The sequence below is a fragment of the Capra hircus genome, chromosome 10 (assembly GCF_001704415.2).
Source record: "Capra hircus breed San Clemente chromosome 10, ASM170441v1, whole genome shotgun sequence".
Classification (NCBI taxonomy): domain Eukaryota; kingdom Metazoa; phylum Chordata; class Mammalia; order Artiodactyla; family Bovidae; genus Capra; species Capra hircus.
In genome coordinates this window covers 66355932-66382123 of record NC_030817.1, presented here as the reverse complement: position 1 = coordinate 66382123, position 26192 = coordinate 66355932, and the positions used below count along the sequence as shown (strand labels likewise).

General features: G+C 38.6%; 1 protein-coding gene across 1 annotated transcript in view; it reads right to left on the bottom strand.

Annotated features, from left to right (window-relative positions):
- Positions 1-26192, bottom strand: part of EXD1 (exonuclease 3'-5' domain containing 1) — a 38400-nt gene that overhangs the window by 6468 nt on the left and 5740 nt on the right. Inside the window, 9 exon segments of the mRNA XM_013966986.2 lie at positions 1067-1258; positions 2399-2542; positions 4852-4932; positions 5009-5113; positions 10809-10895; positions 13254-13312; positions 15322-15449; positions 15698-15755; positions 21832-21900. Coding sequence (XP_013822440.2) covers positions 1067-1258; positions 2399-2542; positions 4852-4932; positions 5009-5113; positions 10809-10895; positions 13254-13312; positions 15322-15449; positions 15698-15755; positions 21832-21900 — 923 coding nt within the window.

The following is a 26192-nucleotide window of genomic DNA, read 5'->3' as shown; positions in this document are numbered from 1 at the left end:
GGTTTCCATGGTGGCTCAGTGGTAAAGAATCCACCTGCCAATGCAGGAGACATGAGTTCTATCCCTGATCCAGGAAGATTCCACATGTGACAGGGTAACTAGACCTGTGCACTACTATTACTGAGCCTGTGCTCTAGAGCCCAGGAACCCACAACTACTGAGCCCATGTGCCATAACTACTGAAGCTCATGTACCCTAGAATGTGTGTTCCACAACAAGAGAAACCACAACAAGAAGTCCAGATACCACAATGAAGAGTAGCTGTTCTTCTCCGTAAGTAAAGGAAAGCCTGTGCAGCAACAAAGATCCAGGACAGCCAAAATAAAATAAGTATTTGTAAAAATAAAAAAGCGTAATACATCGAATGGAGTTTGTATCAAAAATGCTATTGTTTTATTTAGGACTTTGCATCAATATTCCTAAACAAGAATGGTTTAAAGCAGCAGCCTGTGAACTTTTTATGTAAGGAGTCAAATAGCAAATATTATAGGCTTTGTAAGCCACAAACATGGCTTCTGCACACTTTTTTTTAACAATCCTTTAAGACTCTACAAATCATTTTTAGCTTGTGAGCTGTATAAAAATGGGCAAGATTTGGCCTTAAAGCAATAGTCTATCAACAATATAAGTTTTCTTATATTGTGCTGGGTTCATAAAAATAACTAATGAAATATTAAATTTATCCTTTCCTTGAAAGATATATTTACTGAAAATATAATTTAATATTGTGAAAAAGTTTTTACAATATTTAACAAAGGAGTTAGGACTTCCAGCACATCAACTTTTAGTTTGATTGAAATGCACGTCACCAGGTGTATCATATGAAATAAGTGTCAGTGATCATAAAAATATATATATGTATTTATACACATATAAATACATATATATATATATATATATATGGTTAAAAAAAAAGTGCTCAAGTAGCTGCATTAAGCCCTTCAAGAATATTTATCATCAAGTCCGCTGAAAAAAATCTGGTGCAGCTGTGAAGAGTGGGTATCACTGTGACCCCTCCATGAGAAAGCAGAAGTCTTGAAAACAAAGCAACCGAGTGGGTACCTACCTCCATGCCTCCCAGTCGGTCTGCAGACCCTTCTCGGTAGGTGTTTAGGTATCCGTCCACTAGGGTAGTTAGGTCAGACATCATTTCATCCAAGAGTACCAAGCGAAGGGGGAGCAGGTAGGTAGCTTCCAAAGCCAAAATTTTCAGCAAAGAAGGTGAAAGAGGTCGTGTAAACCACAGTTCTGGGTTTTTCTAGAGATATCAAAACAATTTTCTCAGAATCTTACACAAAACTTTAAAGAATGGTTTGTTTAAGTGTTGCTTAACTTAAATCACCATTACGGTCATTTTCTTCAGTTATTACCTTCTAATTTCACACTATGGGTAGCCTTCTGAGAATATACACACATACACAAACATACTGTGTATACACAAAAAATCTGTATACATTTGAGTGTGAGTATGTAATAGGGGAAAGATGTGGGGGAGAGAGGGGAGGGAGGGAATAAGGTGGATAGGGGGAGAGAGAGGGCTTGAGAGAGAGATCAGGGCTTCTCATGCAAAACTGGAAGCAGCAGGACTGATTATATGGCCAAAACTGCAGCCAGTATGATTATGACTTAAGTTTACATGCAAGGCTGTTAGAAGCTGAAGAAAGTCTATCTAACTTTGGGAGAAGTAACTGGCATGATTTTTGTTCCAGTGCCTTAATTCAAATTCCCAATAAAATCCCCTCTTATCCAACTTGAAAATTTATTTTCCTGTGGTCATGTATGGATGTGAGAGTTAGACTGTGAAGAAGGCTGAGTGCCGAAGAATTGATGATTTTGAACTGTGGTGTTGGAGAAGACTCTTGAGAGTCCCTTGGACTGCAAGGAGATCCAACCAGTCCATTCTGAAGGAGATCAGCCCTGGGATTTCTTTGGAAGGAATGATGCTAAAGCTGAAGCTCCAGTACTTTGGCCACCTCATGCGAAGAGTTGACTCATTGGAAAAGACTCTGATGCTGGGAGGGATTGGGGGCAGGAGGAGAAGGGGACGACAGAGGGTGAGATGGCTGGATGGCATCACTGACTCGATGGACGTGAGTCTGAGTGAACTCCGGGAGATGGTGATGGACAGGGAGGACTGGCGTGCTACAATTCATGGGGTCGCAAAGATCGGACACAACGGAGCAACTGAACTGAACTGAACTGAACTAACCAACAAATCTGGATGCTGGTTTTTTCCCACTTGACACCACAAACTGCTCCCATTTGAAACAACCAAGATTTTGGCAATGTCCATATGCTTTTCATAGAAGCTATCATTTTTCTATATAAAATGCTAATAATCCCACTCACAAAACACTTGAAAATATTAATGTCATATGAGACATACTTTAATACTCACTCGAATCCATTTTTGTCTCACTTCCAGAAAGGAGAGATGTTTAGGGGCTATTTTAAGGTGTCTGATTAAACTTTCCTGTAAAGTACTAATGCAGTTTGGAAGAAAGCCTCCCGTTTCCACGGAAAATTGAAGGACATCTGCTACCTGTGGCATTCAAAAAGAACAAACAGACCAATCCATAAAATATATTACAGAGAGCTATCTCATGACAGAAATATATTTGGAGAAATGTCTTTAAATACCATTTTTCCCAAGGACTCATGTGACAGACAATGCCATCAGAAAATTTTAAGTTGTTAGGTTAACTTATTCTGAGAAATTAGAAAAGAAAAAGGACCAATTTTAATGTGTCCCTATTTTCTCTTCCACTTCTTTTATTTGCCTGCATTATGGTTATTTATTACTCTTTGGTGCCTTCAATGAATGGGGAAAGGAAAATAAAATTAAAGGCTCACTTCTATTACTAGCAACTATGGAAGAGTTTTGGTAAGGAAAGCTAATAAAACTAAGAATTATAATCATTATTTATCTGTGTGTGGTATGCTAAATAACGGCCCCTGAAGATATCCACATCCTAATTTCTAGACCTGTGAATATTATCATAAATGGCAAAATGGACTTTGCATCTGTGATTAGTTAAGGATACTGAGATAGGGAGATGAACTTGAATTATCTGGGTGGGCCCTAAACATAATCACAAATGTTCTTATAAGATGAGGCAGAGGGAGATTTTATTACAGTCAGAGGAGAAGGTGATGTGATGATGAAAGAAGATTTGAGTGATATACTTGGAAGATGGAAGGAGTCACAAGCCAAAGTACAGGTGAAAGCTGAAAAGGCAAGGAAACAGACTGTTCTCTCAGAGCCTCCAGAAGAAACCAGCCCTGAGGACACCTTGACTTTCACCTGGTGAAAATGATTTCAGATGTCTGACCTCCAGAACTATAGGAGAGTAAATTTATGTTTTAAGCCACAAAATTTATGGTGATTAGTTACAATAGCAACAGAAAATTAATACACTGTGTTAAAGGAAGACAAATTGAAATAATTCTGAATTCCTGCTTCTTGCACTATGAAAATCTGAAAAGAAAAATATGGAAAGACATGCCAGGGATTTCCTGGTGGTCCAGTGGTTAAGACTTCATCTTCCAATGCAGGGGATGAGGGTTTAATCCCCAGTTGGGGAACTAAGATTCCACATGCCTCACGACCAAAAAAAAAAAAAAAAAAAAAAAACCACCCCAAAACAGAAAATAAAAGCAATATTGTAACAAATCCAATAAAGACTTTTAAAAATAATTTTTAAAAAAGACATGACAATTTCTTCATTAGACAACATATATGGGCTCTAATCAAGAAGCTGAATGGCCTCAAGAAAATGATAAGCAATTTTTTTTACATTCTGGAGTTAGCAAAGAAGCAATCCCTATACAGTGAATGCTCTTGAAAGAAGACCCACAGGTCCTCTGGCACAAAGTTCATTATAAGCAGATAAATAAAGAGCAAACTTCAACCACATACAATAACATAAAATTGAACTTTTAGGAATTTCTGTTTAAAAATAATTGGCTAACTCATTTTTTAACCCCCCTCAAAGGTTCTAGGTTTATATATTCAAGATCTTCTTTTCATGGCATTAATCTAGAAGATTAGAAGAACTTACAGAATACATAATGAAAATTAGTAGTTTTATGGCTCTCATAGACAAATCAGAAACCCAGATCAGCTCTAAATCTAGTATAGTCTAGGAATTTCTCTAGGTCCTTTATACCAGAGAAAAATCACTTATCTTCAGGCTATTTGGGGCCAGAATAGGCTTTGGGGGCACATCTAGGACAACCTGCATCCCTGAGCTAGAAGCCCATTAGCCATTAGCCTTAACTGATACCCGGTGGCTTAGATGGTAAAGAATCTGCCTGCAATGCAGGAGACCCAGGTTCAATCCCTGGGATGGGAAGATTCCCCTGGAGAAGGGAATGGCTACCCACTCCAGTATTCTTGCCTTGAGAATTCCATGGACAGAGGAGACCGACAGGCTACAGCTCATGGGGTTGCAAAGAACTGGACACAACTGAGCAACTGTCACTTTAACTGATACATGTGTGGTAAAGGCATAGACATGACTGTTCACCTCACAGAAAGAGTCCGTGTCAGATTTCCAAATAACCCCCAAATTGTTCGAGTTTCTGAATGTTATAGAGCTTAGAGCTTGCTTCTTACTTGAAAAATTCTGGAGCAAAATGAAGGGGGAAAAACCCTAAATATTTACAAATAACTTTTCTGCAGTGCTTCTACAGTTCACCAAATGTTCTCACATATCGTACAAACATATTACAGGAAAGTGGGCAGGAATGAGGCACACACAAAAAGACTTCAATCATTCATCAGACAACGCTTATTTTCTACAGAAACCATATGTACAATGGATTGATTTAGCGTTTCCCTGTGTGTACCTGGGTGTCAAAGACATTATTCAGCAAAATTCCATACTGATGAGAGAGGCAATCAGAAAGCCAACGACAATCATGAATAACCTAAGGAATCAGAAGACAGAGTTATTAGAACCTTGTTATCACTCTTACTAGCAGATAAATCAGCTAACACACTCACCTTCAAAATTCTCTTGTCTTCTAATACCATCTGAAGTCCATTGTTGAAAGCGCGACTTCCCAGAAGGAAAATGTCAAACAAGTAAACCCGGCTATTTGTGGCCACCTGCAATAGACCATCCAGACACATATTGTAAGACAGAACTAGGAAAGAGGAAGACATGAAAGAAAGGGTCAAGAAAGACCTGAAAGTAATATTTAACATCCATATTTTTAAAGTAAACAATACACACTCATTGACTTTTAGGGAAATAGGTTTAAATTTATCTTAAGTTAAAGAAAAAAACCCACACTGGGATCAACAAGTCCACATTGCTATTTTTTTTCACACTGCTATATTTAAAATGGATAACAAACAAGGTCCTATTGCATAGCACAGGGAACTCTGCCCAATATTATATGGCAGCCTGGATGGGAGGGGAGTCTGGGAAGGAATTGAAACGTATATATAGGACTGAGTCCCTTTGCTGTGCACCTGAAAATATAACATTGTTAATCAGCTACACTCCAGTATAAAATAAAAAAGTTTTTTAAAAACCCACAAATACACTCTCTCTGTGATCTTTCAAAAGAAAGAAAAGGACAAGTTGGTGGTTTGGCCTATAGCTTTTTTCTTTTTTAATGTTTTATGTTTCACCTGTGGCATCCTAATATTCCAGAATTATAGGTTTAAGGGGAACTAACAGTATTTAATTCTCAATAACACAAAATGCTATTTGTCTGAATTCCATAACATGCATGGTCATGTTAGGTGTTACATAAAATTACTCAGAAGATCCTTGTCCTCTAGCAGTTTAAAACAGGCTGGCACAAATGGTAGGATGTGAAATACTGTCACTTTGATCAATTTTATACAATTTTAAGAATTATAGGTTGTTTCTGATCGTAAAAGTCACAAAGGCTATATGGTTGTATAATGTACTGAGTCAAAGAATAAAGGTAAGAACAGATCCATATAGGACTTGAGAGCCAGTTATGAGACAGGTGGATGGCATCTTTGTCATTTCAGGAGCTACTGTTGGTACAGTTACAATTACCAGGCCAACCAGGCACCCATTCTCAAATCTTTCATGTTGTTGCTAGAATGTGACACCTGAAATAGTCAATCTCTGCTCTTTCTCTACCTCTTTAATTATAAAAATCGAATAGATACATTATAGAAGCTTGGAAAATAATTCTTTGCTAGACTGTAAACTCTGTGAGAGAAGAGATTATGTCCACCTCACTACTCGTAACTGAAGCAACAACTAGAACAGAGCCAGGCCCATGGACGACTGTTGTCCATCTTTTCAGTGAGTCAGTGCATCATGCAGTACAACATTCCCTTCCTTTTTTCATATAAAAATGTACATGACTCTAATAATATGCATTCAGATCTATACCCTGCTTTTTTCTCTCATAAACTTTCAGACATTTTTCTATACTATATTTTTCAACTTTTGGCAGCCACATAAGATCTATCAAATATACTGTATTACCTCCTACTGTTAATTATTTAAGTGGCTTCTGACTTTTCATCACTATAAATGCTGCCAAGATGAACAGGTTTGCACAGAATTTTTTCTCCATATTTTGAATTACTTAGGATAGATTCCCAGAAACAAACCTGAGAAGTGTGCCAAATGATAAAAGAAAAAAAAAAAAAACCTTTTGACTCTAAACAAATATTTGCTACCTTCACCTTAGGACACAATGTTATATCTGAAAATATTTGACCACAGATGAAAGTTAAACATTTAAATAATTTAAAGAAAAGCAGTGGGAAATACTGACAGAAAGAATGCAGATTAGGAAAAACAGAACAGAGAAAGAAACACAAAATGAAAATAAAAGCTTAGGAACTGAAGGTGCCAGATACTAAGAAAAGTGAGGAGCTAGAAATAAGGCGATAGGCTGAAGGTCTGTATAAGTAAGTCTCTGAGTTATCCCTTTCCATTCCCATGGAGGACAGAAGATATGTTCTCTGGATAAATCCAACGAGAGAGGCTCTAGGGTTGGGAACATAAGATATAGAAGAGGGCAGGGGGTTGGTAATGGAGTCAGAAATGAGTCTGCACACTGAATTCTGAGCCTCCAGGCCTCTTCCCTTGTAGCTTCCAGCTTGACATCACCAGCTGGCATTGGAACAAGAGGATTGAGGGTTCCAGGGAAGATGGCTTCAAGACAAAAATGCAGCCCAGGTTATCAGAATAAATGTAAGCCTGTGAAAAACTATACTGAGGGGAAAATATGGGAAGGCTTAGCCACAAATGAAAGGAAAACAAAGCTAGTAAGATGGCAATTATCAATTCTATGAAAAACAAAAAGTTGGGCAAGAAAAGAATAATCTTACTGGCTCAACAAGGAGCAATGGTTACATAGTCATAATCACATACAGCCTGAATCCTGTCTTAATCAAAAATTGGGATATAAATTCCCCCACCAAAAAAAAAAACACCCCACCAGAAACACTACTTTAAAAAGACACACAACCCAATATTCAAAGCAGCATTATTTACAATAGGTTATTACCTGGAAATAACCTAAGTGTTCATCAACAGGTGAAAGGAAAAAGAAGTGGTAGGAGACACACACACACACAATGGAATACCACTCAGTTATAAAAGAGAACACACTTTTGTCATTCACAGCAACATGGATGGACCTGGAAGGCACTACCAGACACAGAAAGAGAAATACTATAGGATATCACTTATATGTGGAATCTAAAAAATACAACAAACCAGTGAATATAACAAAAAAAGAAGTCAACTCAGAGAGAACAAACTAGTAGGGGAATATAGGGGTAGGGGAGCAGGAGGTACAAACTATTGGGTGTAATACAGGCTCAAGAACATATTGTACAACATGGGGAATATAGCCAACAATTTTGTAATAACTGTAAGTGGACAGTAACCTTTAAAAATTATATAAAAATATGGGTTTCTCTGGTGGCTCAGTGGTAAAGAATTCACCTGCCAATATAGGAGACACAGGTTCAATCCCTGATCCAGGAAGATCCGACACACTGAGGAGCAACTAAGACTGTGCACCACAATTATTGAGCCTGTACTCTAGAGTTCGGGGGCTGCAACTACTTAGCCCACTTGCCCTAAAGCCCAGGCTCCATAAGAAGAGAAACCACCACAGTAAAAAAAGCCTGTGCACCACAGCTAGAGAGTAGTCCCTGATTGCCACAACTGAAGAAAAGCCCATGCGGCAATGAGGCCCCAATACTCCCAATTAAATAAATTAATCAAATTATTTTTAAAAATCAGTTGTATTCTTATAAAAAGTTATATAAAAATAAAAATTCTTAAAAATTGGGTATAGCTACTTTGGTAGGTTCTATGGAATGTGGGTGTGATAGAGAGCAAAATCTTTATTTAGTATAATAAAAGTTAATAATTTATAAAACTAATTAATAAAGAGAACAATGACCAATTATTAGAAAAAGGAAAACAGAAATATTTCAATATGTTAAAAGGCACTGCCTCTGTATTTTATGTGTCTGGTGCCCTGGTTTTTGAGGCTGCTACCAGAGGATGCCCCTTGATGGCATGGCTCTGGTGCTGGGGTGGCTTGTATTTGTAGGTCCTTCAGGACTGTGGCAACTGGAGGGACAGTTCTTGGCAGGCTCCCACAACCCCCGCCCAGGGCACTACACAGACAGTGGACTGGGGCACATGCTCCAGTCTTTCTGTGAAGGAGAATTCTTTGCCTTTCCTGGAGCTTCAGCCTGAGGGCCAGGTTCCAAGGTTGGTACACTTTAGTGGCCTATGGAGCTGCTCTCAAGGAACATAAGCTGTGGACTCCATCTTGACACTTTCCCTCACTCCAGTTTGCCGATGTCACCCAGAAGAGTGCCTAATACACTCATCTGGAATCCTGATTTCTGTAACTGCCATGCAGGGGACATCTCCAGATTTCCCAGCTCTACTGGCCAACAAGGTTTATGCTTGTGGTCCCATCAGTTCAGTTCAGTTGCTCAGTTGTGTCTGACTATTTGAGACTCCATGAACTGCAGCACACCAGGTCTCCCTGTCCATCACCAACTCCCAGAGTCCACCCAAACCCATGTCCATTGAGTCGGTGATGCCATCCAACCATCTCATCCTCTGTCATGCCCTTCTCCTCCTGACCTCAATCTTTCCCAGCATCAGGGTCTTTTTAAATGAGTCAGCTCTTCACATCAGGTGGCCAAAGTATCAGAGTTTCAGCTTCAGAATCAATCCTTCCAATGAACACCTAAGACTGCTCTCTTTTAGGATGGACTGGTTGGATCTCCTTGCAGTCCAAGGGACTCTCAAGAGTCTTCTCCAACACCACAGTTAAAGCATCAATTCTTCGGCTCTCGGTATTTTTTTATGGTCCAACTCTCACAACCATACACGACTACTGGAAAAGCCATAGCCTTGACTAGACGGACCTTTGTTGACAAAGCAATGTCTCTGCTTTTTAATATGCTGTCTATGTTTGTCATAACTTTTCTTCCAAGGAGTAAGCAACTTTTTATTTCATGGCTGCAGTCACCATCTGCAGTGATTTTGGAGCCCCCCAAAATAAAGTCAGCCACTGTTTCCACTGTTTCCCCATCTATTTGCCTTGAAGTGATGGGACCAGATGCCATGATCTTAGTTTTCTGAATGTTGAGCTTTAAGCCAACTTTTTCATTCTCCTCTTTCACTTTCATCAAGAGGCTCTTTAGTTCCTTTTTTTTTTTTTTTTTTAAGAGGCTCTTTAGTTCTTTTTCACTTTCTGCCATAAGGGTGGTGTCATCTGCATATCTGAGGTTATTGATATTTCTCCCAGCAATCTTGATTCCAGCTTGTGCTTCATCCAGCCCAGCGTTTCTCATGATGTGGTCCCATGGGACTGTATATATTTGCATACTTTAAAAAGCTGATAACTAAGGGTTTTGCTTCCAGTCACCCTGAGTCTATGTGCTGAGATCATCTCCATGGGGACACTGACAGGTCTCGGGATATCCTCAACTAGTGGGAGTTATTAAAAGTGTAACAGGTTGCTTAGACAGCAAAGAGGTTTGAAAGACAACCAGGAGCTGAGGCAGAGTTGAATAACAAGGTAGGCTGATATAAGTCTTCATTCAAAAGATGGAAGACATTGGTTGGGAATTCAGCTGGCTTTTTTGGCCCACTCCCCCTTTAAATACCAACCCATGGGGCCTGAGTGGTGAAGAACCCACTTGCCAATGCAGGAAACTAAGAGACAAGGCTTCAGTTCTTGGTTCGGGGAAATCTCCTGGAGGAGGGCATGCACCCACTCTAGTATTCTTGCCTGGAGAATCCCATGGACAGGAGAGCCTGGCAGGTTACAGTCCATAGGGTCACAAAGAGTCAGACACGACTGAAGCGATTTAGCACACACACCCCTTAAATACTGATGCTGCTGAGTTTGATCCAAACATGGTTACCCATCCTCTAGCTATTCAAGGCTCAGTACAAACTTCTTTGGATATAATAGAGACCCTCATCTGACATCTCCTTGATCCAGGAAAATGAAAATGATGTGGCAGAAATCTACTGAGGAAAGTTACCAACCAGAAGGAAAGATAAGACATTCTCTATATATCTAAGGCAAGAGAACAGAGCTGAGAAAGAAGACCTTAAGTAGAGTCTATGAGACATCACCAATGATTATAAAGCTCTTTCCTTTTGAAAATAATAAACTGAGTACGAGGAAACTGAAAGACATTCCAAACAAGTTATAGGACAGCAACACTGGGGTGACATAAAAAGACAATTACAATAAATTTACTGGTGAATCTACAATTATTTCAAAAGTTTGAAGAACTCTCTCACCTGAAGCCAACATAGTTTCCCATGACGACACACATTAGCTCCTTCTGCAGCCACACTCAGGACACTTTGCTTCTTGATGTGGAGCATCTGGTGAGAAAAGGAAGAAAATAAAAATCTCCAGGAAATAAATGCTGCAATTATGATATCATGAATGGCACAAGTAAAATTGCTAGAAATAGACAAAATTTCCAACCAGCTCTTTAAATTTCCAGAGCAAAGGTTCTCATCTTATTTTTTGCTGCTGTCATGGATCCTTTAAAGCATCTGTTGATATATTTTACAATTCTTATAACAGTTAAAATGACAATGGAATAGATATTTCTCTAAAGAAAATATACAATGGGAAAAGAATCTTTAAAAAAAAGTAGGTATATGTAGAACCAATTTACTTTATTGTACACCTGAATTTGACACAACATTGTAAGTCAAATATACTCCAGTAAAAATTTGTTAAAAATAGCCAATAAGCACATGAAAATATGTTTAATGCTATTAGCTTTTAGGGAAATGCAAATCAAAACCACAAAGATGTATTATTACTTCATATCACTAGGATGGCTATAATTAAAATGACAGATAATAAGTGTAGATGAGCATGTGGAGAAACTGGAACCCTCATGTCCTGCTGGTAGGAAAGTAAAATGGTGCAGCAGCTTTGCAAAACAGTGCCGTCTAATTCTCAAAGAGTTAAACACAGAATCATTATATGAACCAGCAACTCCACTTGTAATTATCTATCCAGGAGAAATGGAAACATATGCCCACACAAAGACTTGTACAATGTGTGTTCATAGCAGCATTATTCATAACAGCCAAAAAAGTAAAAACAACCCAAGTGTCCCTCAAATGGTGAAAGGATAAATGAAACATGGTATATACATATAAAGGAATATTATTTGGCAACAAAAATAAATGAAATACCAATATGTGCTGTAACACAAAATTTGAAAGTATTATTCTAGATGAAAGAAGCCAAACCAATCACAAATAACCATACATTGTATGATCTCATTTATATGAAATATCCTAAACAAGCAAATTCACAGAGGCAGAAAATAGATAAGTGGTTGCCAGGGGCTGGGGGACTGAGGAGGGATTGGAGGTATTGACTAGGAATATGGGGTTTCCTTTTGGGGTATTAAAAATGTTCTAAAATTCATTTTGGTAATGGATGTACAGTTCTGTGAATATGCTAAAAGCTGGTGAAGCATACATTTTAAATTGTCAAATTTTATGGCATGTGAATTATATCTCAATAAAGCTGTTTAAAAAAAAGAATATAGTTGAAAGTTAACACTCCATTAAAAAATATACCTGGGCATACATGGCATAAGCTTGTATCTAAACAGAAAAACCTAATGACTTCCCTGACGTCTATCTGTGAATCATAACCTAGGCTGAATAGTTAGTTACTGCCACATGTCAAATTAATGAATCATAAAGAAATTGCCTAAACATAGATCCAGTCTTTTTAAAATTACAAGTAAAAAAATTTCTGACTCTCCTCTAAAACTGCCAATGACTCTCCATCTTACTCAAGTCAAACTTGAAATCTTTATGTCTAAAAATCCCTACCTGATCTGCTTCCTGCCCACTTTCATTTCTTAACACTCTTTCACTGTGGTCCTGCCACAAGGACCTCCCTGCTGCCTCTGCATACAAGTCAAGTGTGTTTCAGCTACAGGGCCTTAGCTCTTGCTAATCATGCTTTCTTTAACTTTTTTACCTGTTTATCCACATGATTAGCTCCCTTACTTCTTTTAAGGTTTCCGCTTCACTGTCACCTCTTCACAGAGGTTTTCTGTCTGCCCTAAATAAAATAGAAACTCCTTAACATTCTATTCACCCTACTATACTTCTGTTTTCTTTATAGCATTTATCATCAATTGACATATAATTATTTACTTTCTTGTATTAAAATAAGCTCCTTCAGGGCTGCAACTTTATCTTTTGGTTTTTTTTTCTGTTTTTCATATAGAATTTTTAAAATTAATTTTTGGTCATGCTGAGTCTTCATTGCTGCCTTTGGGCTTTCTCTAGTTGCAGTGCTTGGGCTTCTCACTGCATGGGGTTCTCTTGCACAGGCTCTAGGTGAGCAGGATTCAGTAGTTGCAGCACATACGCTCAGTAGTTACGGCTCTTGGGCCCTACAGGGTATGCTCAGTATTGTGGTGAATGGGCTTAGTTACTCTGATGCAGGGATCAAACCCATGTCCCCACCATTGGCAGGCAGATTTTCATCTGCTGCACCACTAGGAAAGTCCTGGAATTTTATCATTATTTTATCCCAGACCTCAGAACAATGCCTGGCACAAAGCAGGCACTCAGGTATTCTGTTAAATTATTAGGGAAAACAGTGATCTTACAATAAGAGAAAAATTTATGAGACATAGACATGATATCTATTTGCAGACAATACTGAGGATGACTAAGGGCAATACTTACTGCAGCACCAAACTTCTGCTGGAACTGATCAATGACTGTGTATGTCACCTCCTCTTCCTCTACAGGAGAACGATATTATATATATTTGTCTTCCTTGGCAACAGAATAGCCCTCCCACTAATTTTAGCCATATTCCTACAACTCCAACTCAACTGAACTCAAATGTCTAGAACTACTGAGACTATGTCTAGGATACTGAGAACTATTTCATTATCACCTGTATTAGTCCATCCCACTATTAGCATCTGACTTGTCAACTGAGAATAAACAAAAGCCCCAGTGATCATAATCTCATAAAGTGAAATATTTACTCATTTCCTGTGATAATCCATGTTTCCCTCATCATAGGTTTATGTTTTAAATATTTCAAGACAAGTACTTCCTTTTTTAAAAAAATTGTATATAATTGTTAAAGGTTACACTCCATTTACAGTTATTACAAAATAGTGACTGTATTCCCCGGTGTTGTACAATACATCCTTGTAGCCTATCTTACACACAATAATTAGTACCTCCCATTCCCCCACCCATATATCACTCCCTAAACTGGTAAGCATTAGTTTGTGTTCTGTATCCATGAATCCACTTCTTTTTTGTTATATTCACTAGTTTGCTGTAATTTTTAGATTCCACATATGTGATATCATACAGTATTTAAGGTGTTCCTATATTAGGCACATATATATTTATATTATATCTTCTTCCTGGACTGATCCCTTGACCATTATGTAGTGCCTTTTTTTGTCTCTTAAAACAGTCTTTGTTTTAAAGTCTATTTTGTCTGATAATGAGTATTGCTACTCCAGCTTTCTTTTGATTTCCATTGTTGTGTAATACTGTCTTCCATCCCCCATATAGTATTTAAGATATATGCTTTCTAAAAGCACATTCATAATAAAAAGTAGCATTTTAAATTAGTTCTGGTGATGGGCCAATGTCCACATATTTGGAATTCTCTGAATCCTGAAAATTATTTTTCTAATTATGTAATTTAAAATATTAGAGGTATAGCATAACATATACTAATGTGTCTAGAAGGAAACACAGGAGGAAATCTTTGTGACTTTGAGTTAGGAAAGATTTCTTAGATATGACATCAATAGCACAATCCATAAAAGAAAGAAAATGGATAAACTGCACATCAAAGTTTAAAATGTCTTCTCTTCAAGAGATTCTTGAAGACAATGAAAAGGCAAAGCATAGACTTGCAGAAAATATTTGCAAAGCACGTATTTTAGGAAAGACTTGTATCTAGAATACATATTAAAAAAACTTCCAGCACTGAATAATAAGAGAACAATCAAATAAGAAAATAAACAAGATATGAATAAACATTCACCAAAGATGTTCAGATGTCAAATAAGCACATTAAAAAATCCTCAACATCCTTAGTCATTAGGGAAATGAAAAAAACAACCAACCAACTTCCAATGGTTTCTCTTCTCACTGCAGAGTAAAAACCAAGTCCTTTTAATGATCAACAAAATCTTCCATGATCCACTCACCCCACCTCATTCCAAATTGCTCTCCTTACTCCAGCTATACTCATTTCCTTACTGTCCCTTCAAATTGTGGCATATTCCTCTTGTGGGCCTTTGCATTTATTCATTATTTATGCCTAAAAACCAGTTCCTCTGATATTCACACATTTTGATCCCTCACTTCCTTCAAGATTTTACTTTAAATATCACCATTTCATTGAGACCTTTTCTGGACACCCCAAAATTGTAAAACCGCCCTCTTCACACATTTCTTCTCATTCATTTTCTTTTCTACTTAACATGTGGCACCAGCAAACTACATAGTATACTAATTTATCTTATTTAGTGTGTTTCATGAACCATAACTCAAGGAGTGCAGAGATACCAAACTTAGTATCCCCAGTGTCTGGCAGATAGTGTGCATGCAAATATTAAATAAACAAATGAATCACAATCTTTTATTTGGACCCTATAAACAATGTCCTAGCTGAGAGTTCCATATAGAACTCTGACTTTGGTTTATATACCAACTCTGAAGAACTCTGAATCACAAAAAAGCCTAGAAAATTCAGAGCCCTAGTACTCACCAGATGCGCTGTACTTGAGGTCATTCAGAAGAGAGGTTATTGGCACCTCAGGGGCAGGAGAAGCACGCTTATGTACATTTAGGTCTTCATCTTTTATTGTATCCATCTTGGTTCTTTCTGTATTTAGACTATACTTACAAAAAACAACACTTAGGTGAACTTGTTCTTTGTTGTTAATGCCATACACACATCAGTGGTAAGGACTCTGGACCTTTCATAGAGAACCCATTCATCCACAGCTTACACTGATTTGAAGATACCATCTACCTGTTTCCTCATTTTAGGAACTACACAACTAGTGAATTAGAGTTAAGGTTTCCTACCCTAATGTGTATATTTGGGTAACATCATAATTAAGAAAATCATTCCATCATACCTAACAGATGAAGTCTTTTCTCTTACTGCACCTTGTTCCACTTCATCCAGTAGTTCCACTGTAAAATAACCAGATGGATTTCAACAGGGCTTCCAACCTGAAAGCAGTTTACTACTCCTCTCTCACCCACACCCACAGTTTGATTATGTAACACAGACAGTAATTGGAAATGAAATGTTAGTCCATAGCGGACTTCACCGACCAGTAACAAATTGAGCAGAAAAGACTAACCAAAGTACTGAAGACCCCTAATCTTATATCTCTACATAGCTTTCTTGGTCATTTAGCAGCATTAGGAACCTCTCTACATGTCCACTTTACCCCTTCTGTTCCAGGGCACAGTTGTGGTCAAGCAGATTGGTTCTAAAGACATCTTTTCTTTCCTTTTTATTCCCATCCTAATGCATCTTCCCTCATACTATGTACTGTTTGGGGTTTTACTCTTAAATCATTCACACTGACTCTTTCACAGGCTGGTACAGTAAAGGTCAGAAACATAAAAGGTAACAAAAGGTAAACTGGAAATCACAGAAGAAATATGAGAGAGACATTCCACAGAGACTCTGAAACGACTTTTTTTTAACCTAATGGTTCATGGAATACAGGGAAATGTATTGATATATCATTGATTCTAAGATGCACATTTTAAACAGCTCTGAAATTAGATATGACTTACAGTAAATACATATGATAATTAAACTGGCAGCTTTTTTCTTTCTTAGAGTGGAAAAAGAAATAATGCACCTTATCATTGATGGCATCTAAGATTCAATTAAGTATACTTGGGTACTACTCAGTACCGGGAGAAGCTTCTCAGGGGTCACTATGTTTCAAAATGTCTCTTTTTCCTACATTCTAAAATTAATGAGTTTTGGTCAGAGAAAGCAAAATTCACTGAAAACAGGTATTAGTCAATTATTATCCTTCATTTTGACAGTTCTTATTTGAGGTGCTTTCAGCACCTTGGAGACCCCTCCATGGCTGACTAAGCCACAGAGCAAAGAAAGAAGGAGATGACCATTCTCTGATCTTAAAATTATGAATGAAGTCCAAATCGTGAGAGTGAATTTAGGAAGAAATGAATCCATCTGTACAGATCCCAAAGCTGGTCAGTGGTCAGGCTTCTCCTGAGTTAGGAGATGGTGGGAGTGATTCCCTCATTTATGTTTACAAACTCATCTACAGCCTAGCTTTGTTCCAGTCCAGAACTCTGCTCTATTGCAAAGTCTAACAGTCAAAACAATTAAGAATCACTCTGCTACTACCACCATCACTGGCATTTTGAAAAGGTGTTCAAGGGACAAAAAGCGTTTTCAGCAGCGTTCAGTTCGGTTCAGTCGCTCAGTTGTGTCCAATCTTTGTGACCCCATGGACTGCAGCACGCCAGGCCTCCCTGTCCATCACCAACTCCCAGAGTTTACTCAAACTCATGTCCATTGAGTCGGTGATGCCATCCAACCATTTCATCCTCTGTTGTGCCCTTCTCCTCCGGCCTTCAGTCTTTCCCAGCATCAGGGTCTTTTCAAATGAGTCAGTTCTTTGCATCAAGTGGCCAAAGTATTGGAGTTTCAGCTTCAACATCAGTCCTTCCAATGAATATTCAGGACTGATTTCCTTTAGGATGGACTGGTTGGATCTCCTTGCAGTCCAAGGGACTCTCAAGAGTCTTCTCCAACACCACAGTTCAAAAGCATCAATTCTTTGGCACTCAGCCTTCTTCACAGTCCAAATCTCACATCCATATATTACTACTGGGAAAACTATAGCTTTGACTAGATGGATCTTTGTTGGCAAAGTAATGTCCCTGCTTTTTAATATGCTGTCTATGTTTGTCATAGCTTTTCTTCCAAGGAGCAAGTGTCTTAATTTCATGGCTGCAGTCACCATCTGCAGTGATTTTGGAGCCCAAAATAATAAAGTCTCTCACTGTTTCTACTGTTTCCCCATCTATTTGCCATAAAGTGATGGGACTAGATGCCATGATCTTAGTTTTTCTGAATGTTGATCTTTAAGCCAACATTTTCACTCTCCTTTTTCACTTTCATCAAGAGGCTCTTTAGCTCTTCTTCACTTTCTACCGTAAGGGTGGTGTCATCAGCATATCTGAGGTTATTGATATTTCTCCAGGCAATCTTGATTCCAGCTTGTGCTTCTTCCAGCCCAGTGTTTCTCATGATGTACTCTGCATATAAATTAAATAAACAGGGTGACAATACACAGCCTTGACGTACTGCTTTCCCAATTTGGAACCAGTCTGTTATTCTGTGTCTACTTCTAACTGTTGCTTCCTGACCTGCATACAGATTTCTCAGGAGGCAGATCAGGTGGTCTGGCATGCCCATCTCTTTCAGAATTTTCCAGTTTGTGGTGATCCACACAGTCAAAGGGTTTGGCATAGTCAATCAAGCAGAAATAGATGTTTTTCTGGAACTCTTTTGCTTTTTCGATGATCCAGCAGATGTTGGCAATTTGATCTCTGGTTCCTCTGCCTTTTCTAAAACCAGCTTGAACATCTGGAAGTTCACGGTTCACATATTGTTGAAGCCTGGCTTGGAGAATTTTGAGCATTACTTTACTAGTGTGTGAGATGAGTGCAATTGTGTGGTAGTTTGAGCATTCTTTGGCATTGCCTTTTTTGGGGATTGGAATGAAAACTGACCTTTTCCAGTCCTATGGTCACTGCTGAGTTTTCCAAATTTGTTGGCATATTGAGTGCAGCACTTTCACAGCATCATCTTTCAGGATTTGAAATAGCCCAACTGGAATTATATCACCTCCACTAGCTTTGTTCATGGTGGTGCTTTCTTAGGCCCACTTGACTTTGTGCCCATCTTTGCATGAAGTGTTTCCTTGGTATCTAATTTTCTTGAAGAGATCTCTAGTCTTTCCCATTCTATTGTTTCCCTCTTTCTTTGCACTGATTACTGAGGAAGGCTTTCTTATCTCTCCTTGCTATTCTTTAGAACTCTGCATTTAAATGGGTATATCTTTCCTTTCCTCCTTTGCTTTTCACTTCTCTTCTTTTCACAGCTATTTGTAAGGCCTCCTCAACCAGCCATTTTGCTTTTTTTCACTTTTTTTTCTTGCAGATGGTCTTGATCCCTGTCTCCTGTACAATGTCATGAACCTCCACCCATAGTTCTTCAGGCACTCTGTCTATCAGATCTAGTCCCTTAAATCTATTTGTCACTTCCACTGTGTAATCATAAGGGTTTGATTTAGGTCATACCTGAATGATCTAGTGGTTTTCCCTACTTTCTTCAGTGTAAGTCTGAATTTGGCAATAAGGAGTTCATGATCTGAGCCACAGTCAGGTCCCGGTCTTGTTGTTGCTGACTGTATAGAGCTTCTCCATCTTTGGCTGCAAAGAATATAATCAATCTGATTTTGGTGTTGACTATCTGGTGATATCAATGTGTACAGTCTTCTCTTGTGTTGAAGACAGTGTTAGCTATGACCAGTGTGTTCTCTTGGCAAAACTCTATTAGCCTTTGCTCTGCTTTGTTTTGTACTCCAAGGCCAAATTTGCCTGTTACTCCAGGTGTTTCTTGACTTCCTACTTTTGTTTTCCAATCCCCCATAATGAAAAGGATATCATTTTTGGGTGTTAGTCCTAGGACATCATGTAGGTAGTCATAGAATTGTTCAACGTCAGCTTCTTCAGCATTACTGGTTGGGGCATAGAGTTGGATTACTGTGATACTGAATGGTTTGCCTTGGAAATGAACAGAGATCATTCTGTCGTTTTTGAGTCTGCATCCAAGTACTGCATTTCGGACTCTCTTGTTAACTATGATGGCTATTCCATTTCTTCTAAGGGATTCTTGCCCACAATAGTAGATATAACAGTCATCTGAGTTAAATTCACCCATTCCAGTCCATTTTAGTTCGCTGATTCCTAAAATGTTGACGTTCACTCTTGCCATCTGTTTGACCACTTCCAATTTGCCTTGATTCATGGACCTAACGTTCCAGGTTCCTATGCAATATTGCTCTTTACAGCATCGGACTTGGCATCTATCACCAGTCACATCCACAACTGGGTGTTGTTTTTGCTTTGGCTCCATCTCTTCATTCTTGAGTTCAGTTCAGTTCATTCGCTCAGTCATGTCCGACTCTTTGCGACTGCATGAATCGCAGCACGCCAGGCCTCCCTGTCCATCACCAACTCCTGGAGTTCACTCAGACTCACATCCATCGAGTCAGTAATGCCATCCAGCCATCTCATCCTCTGTCGTCCTCTTCTCTTCTAGCCCCAATTCCTCCCAGCATCAGTCTTTTCCAATGAGTCAACTCTTCACATGAGGTGGCCAAAGTACTGGAGTTTCAGCTTTAGCATCATTCCTTCCAAAGAAATCCCAGGGCTGATCTCCTTCAGAATGGACTGGTTGGATCCGCTTGCAGTCCAAGGGACTCTCAAGAGTCTTCTCCAACACCAGAGGTCAAAAGCATCAATTCTTCAGCACGCAGCTTTCTTCACAGTTCAACACTCACATCCATACATGACCACTGGAAAAACCATAGCCTTGACTAGACAGACCTTTGTTGGCAAGGTAATGTCTCTGCTTTTCTATATGCTATCTAGGTTGGTCATAACTTTCCTTCCAAGGAGTAAGCGTCTTTTAATTTCATGGCTGCACTCGCCATCTGCAGTGATTTTGGAGCCAAAAAAAAAAATAAAGTCTGGCGTTAGTTCTCTACTAATCTCCAGTAGCATATTGAGCACCTACTGATCTGAGAAGTTCATCTTTCAGTGTCCTATCTTTTTGCCTTTCATACTGTTCATGGGGTTCTCAAGTAGCATACTCCAGTAGCATACTGAGTGAGAGAGTGCAGTTAGATAAGCTGGCTGGACTTGTCTGCTTTAAAGTAGGTCTGGACTGGCAGTCATTAATTTAGTGAGATTTTCATCTCTCCCTAAATTCTATTTAGCTCACAAAACAATCTTTCAAGAAGTAGTAATCTCTCATTTACAGGAGTCCTTCTCCTTCCTCGTATTTGCCTCAATGATCAGAAATGCACAGTTCTATGAGGTCTTAGGTCTTCCATTCCCCCAATCCCTTCCACCCAATACTGATATTTACTCTTCCTTGGAGGGCTTTTTGCTTTTGTGTTCTTGAAAGCAAGAACAGCTCTTGTTTGCAACCTTTTTCCTGTTATTTCATTTGGCTTGTCTGAAGCACACTGACCAGATGAGTGTCTATATTCCTTTAGGCAAATAATTGGATCTATTCTTGCTAAATGGTTTTTGCTGGCAGAAATACAGAGTGGGGCCGCTTCCTGTAATTACAAAACCCCAGAAGGTCTGAAAACCAAAAATTTTGTGTAACTCTTTTGGGAGCAAAATCTGAACTGTCATACTACTTATAGTCCTATTTTATCCCACTTAGTATGATTATCCACCCATTTTTCTGCAGAAATGTGTTATTAGAGTGCTGACCAGACCCACTTGAAGTGCTATGTAATTGACCAGTATATACCCTTTGTTATTGTTTAGTTGCTAAGTAGTGTCTGATTCTTTTGCAACCTCATGGGCTCCATAGGAGTCCACAAGGTTCCTATGTTCATGGAATTCTTCAGGCAAGAATTCTGGAGTGGGTTGCCATTTCCTTCGCCAAGAGATCTTCCCTACGCAGGGATCGTACCCGGGTCTCTCTCATTCCAGGCGGAGTCTTTACTGTCTGAGCCACCAGGGAAGCCCCCTTACCCTTTGTTAGGTTTTCAAAAATCCAGAACTAGACTTGAGTTCTGAAACATTTGGCTCCAAGGTTTCAAACAGTGTACTGTGGATGTACTGTGAACGTGTGGTGTTAAACTCACTTGCTGAACAAGATAACTCCTCTCTGTTCAGACTGATAACTCTGCTTGCAAACTGACCTCTAATATTGAGAACCAGCTGTCCTCACATTGTAAAATCAAGATGATTAAAATTCTTTAAAGACAGTTCTGTTCACAGTACCTACTACAACAGTAAGATAAGGGACACTTCTCAAATACCAACTTTAAGAGTTCATAAATGCAAGACAACATCTTGAGCCACCCCCTCACCACCAAATATTGGAATGAGGCAGAGCAGTGAGCTTCCTGCTACTGCAAATCCTGATATCAGCAAGTAGGAAACATGAAGCTCTCACCATTCACAATCTCATGTCCAAAAAACATCTTCACTCCTGGGACACTTAGACCAGTCTCTACGTTCTTCACTGTTATAGAAAACAATTCATTTAATTAATTAAAAAGTAATATTCCCTAAAACTGTAAGAAAATATGATACCTCTCAAAATTGCCCAAATCCGAATTTTATAAAAATCACCAAATTATCTTCCCTAAGAAATAAAGAGTCAAAGCTAAAATATAGCTAAATTACAAAGCTATAACATTGAAACAAGTAGTATAAAGAACAGAGGGAACCCCAGAATGATCAAAGATCATTCACTGAAAGAGCTGTAGTAATACACCAAATTTAAACTTCTGCTAAGAATATGCTAAGGCCTTTGGAGCTAAAGACTATCTATTTATTATATTTTTACTGATTTTTTTATTCCACCTAACTCCAGAAAAAAATTTAAGGCATCTGACTACTTCTAGAGTCTACACCCTTTTCATGCTACGTGCCTGATCTATGAATTTTCAGAGACAACAGCCCAACTCCTGGCCCAATTACAGGCTCTTCCGTGAGGAAGTAAAGGATTTAGAAGTTTAGATGTCATGTTTACAACACTGTCATTTTTTCTAGATGGAAATGCTCACAGCATCTGTATATCTCCACATCTCTCAGCAACTGAAAACAATGGAGTTTCACTCTCACTAGTCCATTGAATATATTCTTTGCTGTTGTTGCTGTTCAGTCACTAAGCCATGTCTGACTCTTTGCAACCCTGCTGATTGTACCACACCACGCTTTCCTGTTCTTCACTATCTCCCAGAGTTTGCTCAAATTCATGTCCATTGAGTTGGTGATACTATTTAACCTTCTCATCCTCTGCTGCCCTCTTCTCCTTTTGTCTTCAACCTTCCTCAGCAGCAGGATCTTTTCCAATGACTCAGCTCTTCAAATCAGGTGGCTAAAGTACAGGAGTTTCAGCTTCAGTATCAGTCCTTCCAATGAATATTCAGGGTTGATTTCCTTTAGGATTGACTGATTTGATCTCTGTGCAGTACAAACTCTGCCGACTCCCAAAAGGCTTCTCCAGCACAATTCAAAAGCATCAGTTCTTTGATGCTCAGCCTTCTTTATGGTCCAATTCTCACATCTGTACATGACTACAGGAAAAACCATAGCTTTGACTATATGGACTGTCTAGGTTTGTCATAGCTTTCCTTCCAAGGAGCCAGTTTTTTTAAATTTCATTGCTGCAGTCACCATCTGCAATGATTCTGGAGTCCAAGAAAACAAAATCTGTCACTGCTTCCACTTTTTCCCTATCTATTTGCCATGAAATGATGGGACAGATGCCATGATCTTAAGTTTTTTGAATGCTGAGTTTTAAGCCAGCTTTTTCACTCTCCTCTTTCACCCTTACCAGGAGGTTCTTCAGTTACTATTCACTTTCTGTCATTAGAATGGTATTATCTGTATATCTGAGGTTGTTGGTATTTCTCCTGGCAATCTTGATTCCAGCTTATAATTCATCCAGTCTGGGATTTAACATGATGTACTCTGCATATAAGTTAAATAGACAGTTTCAATATACAGCCTTGTCATACTCCTTTTCCAACTTTCAACCAGTCTGTTGTTCCATGTAAAGTTCTGACTGTTGTTTCTTTATCTGCATGCAGGTTTCTCAAAAGACAGGTAACTGGTCTGATATTGGTTTTCTGATATTTCCATCTCTAAGTGTTTTCCACAGTTTGTTGTGATCCACACAGTCAAAGGCTTTATTATAGTCAATGAAGCAGATGTGTGTTTTTTGGAATTCCTTTGCTTCCTCTATGATCCAACAAATGTTGGCAATTTGATCTCTGGTTCCTCTGCCTTTTCTAAACCCAGCCTGTACATGTGGAAGTTCGTAGTTCATGTACTGCTGAAGCCTAGCTTGAAGGATTTTGAGCATAACCTTACTAGCATGCAAAATGAGCACAACTGTACGATAGTTTGAACATCCTTTGGCACTGCCCTTATTTGGGATTGGAATGAAAACTGACTTTTTCCTGTCCTTTGGCCACTGCTAAGTTTTCCAAACTTGCTGACATATTGAGTGCAGCACTTCAGCAGCAGCATCTTTTAGGATTTTAAATAGCTCAGCTGGAATATATTCTAAGGTCAAAGATCACCAACTGCCTATTTGTAAAATCCCCCGGAAGTTTACTATCTTATACTTGGCTCTCATGCATCCTTTGACAATACTGTTCTCTACTTTCTTGACTTACAAGACATTCTTAGTGTTTATTTCCTTTCCTACTAATTATCCAGAGTCATCATACTAAGCACCTAAGCGAGACATCATGCTAATTAATTGCCTATGTTTAATTTCCAGTAACATAATGAGACAGGCATTTCATTATCTTCATTATGGAGGAATCTGAGGCTCAGAAAGGTTGAATAATTTGCTCAAGGTCACACTACTGGTAAAACAGTCAGAATTCAAACCCAGGCCTCAGTGATTTTAATATGCATCTTGTAACCAGCATTCCAGCATCTCCCTGATTTGCTCCTTCTGGTTTCAGCTGCCTCTACCACCACTGCTTGCCGCTTACACACTGACAGTCCCTAAGGTTATGTTCTTCATCCTTCTACCTTCTCCTTGAGTGATCATATCTACTTCCTAGTCATCCTAATCCCTCATTTCTACAATATGGATTATTTCTCTGAGGCCCACTTGAATTTTCAACTAATGGAAGACTTACTGCAAGATTTTTCAAACTGATCATTATCTTCCTGCAGTAACCAACAAACCTGTTCCTCTTCCCATTTCTATCAATAACAGTATTATATGTCAAATCTCAGTCATAAATGTAGGAGTCATTTTCCATTGCTCTTTGACAATCTAATTGATTACTAAATTACTAATCCCCTCTCTTAAGCATTTCTAGAATCTGTCTTCTCCATTCCTTGACAAGATTAAGCTCTGACTCCCATTACTTCCTCTTTACTGGGTCCCTTGATTGCCTGAATAGCTCCCTGTCTATTCTCCTTGTCTCTTGTGTCTCTCTACTTCAAAATTTCCTTCACACTGCTATCATAGTGATGTCACTCCGTGCTTTACCCAAATAGTACATAAAATAAATAAATCCATTCAATTCATTCATTTAGTCATGTCCAACTCTTTGCAACCCCATAGATTGCAGCACACCAGGCTTCCCTGTCCATCACCAACTCCTGGAGCTTGCTCAAACTCATGTCCATCGAGTCACTGATGCCATCCAACCATCTCATCCTCTGTCGTGCCCTTCTCCTCCTGCCTTCAATCTTTCCCAGCATCAGGGTCTTTTCCAAGGAGTCAGTTCTTCACATCAGGTGGCCAAAGGACTGGAGTTTCAGCTTCAACATCAGTCCTTCCAATGAATATTCAGGACTGATTTCCTTTAGGATGGACTGGTTGGATCTCCTTGCAGTCCAAGGGACTCTCAAGAGTTCTCTCCAACACCACAGTACAAAAGCATCAATTCTTCAGCATTCAGCTTTCTTTATGGTCCAACTCTCACATCCATACATGACTACTGGAAAAACCATAGCTTTAAGTAAATAGGTATAAAGAAATACATTCAACTTCCTTAGGAATATTTTTTGAAACATGCCAAAATAAAATATCACTCTTTGCCTATAATACTAACAAACGCTGAGAAAAGATATATATACACATCTGCATTTCTTAAAAACTCAAGACTAGGTTATTTACTGAAATTCACTCACACATTACTAGTAGCGAAGTAAAAACACATAACTTTTTGAAAAACTATTTAGAAATATGCATCAGAAACATTTAAAATATCTGTAATTTTCACCCAGTATTTTCACTTCTAGGAACTATTCCTAAGACAATAATTATAAAATATAACAAATATAAAAATGTATTTTATAAAATAATTCATTATAACTCATAATTATAAAATATACAATTGTATTGTAATTTACTATAATTTATAATTATAAATATTGCAAATTTTTTAAAGTTTTTAAGCTTTTCACTTTAAAATGTTTAGCCATTATACTGAAGTTTCAAATAATATAAGAAAATGTTACACTGTTAACTAAAAAAATGCATATATGATATACCCAATTTCTTAAGTCAAGTACATTGCTGCTGCTGCTGCTGCTTAGTCGCTTCAGTCGTGTCCGACTCTGTGTGACCCCACAGACGGCAGCCCACCAGGCTCCGCCGTCTCTGGGATTCTCCAGGCAAGAACACTGGAGTGGATTGCCATTTCCTTCTCCAATGCATGAAAGTGAAGAGTGAAAGGGAAGTCGCTCAGTCATGTCTGACTCCTAGCGACCCCACGGACTGCAGCCTACCAGGCTCCTCTGCCCATGGGATTATCCAGGCAAGAGTACTGG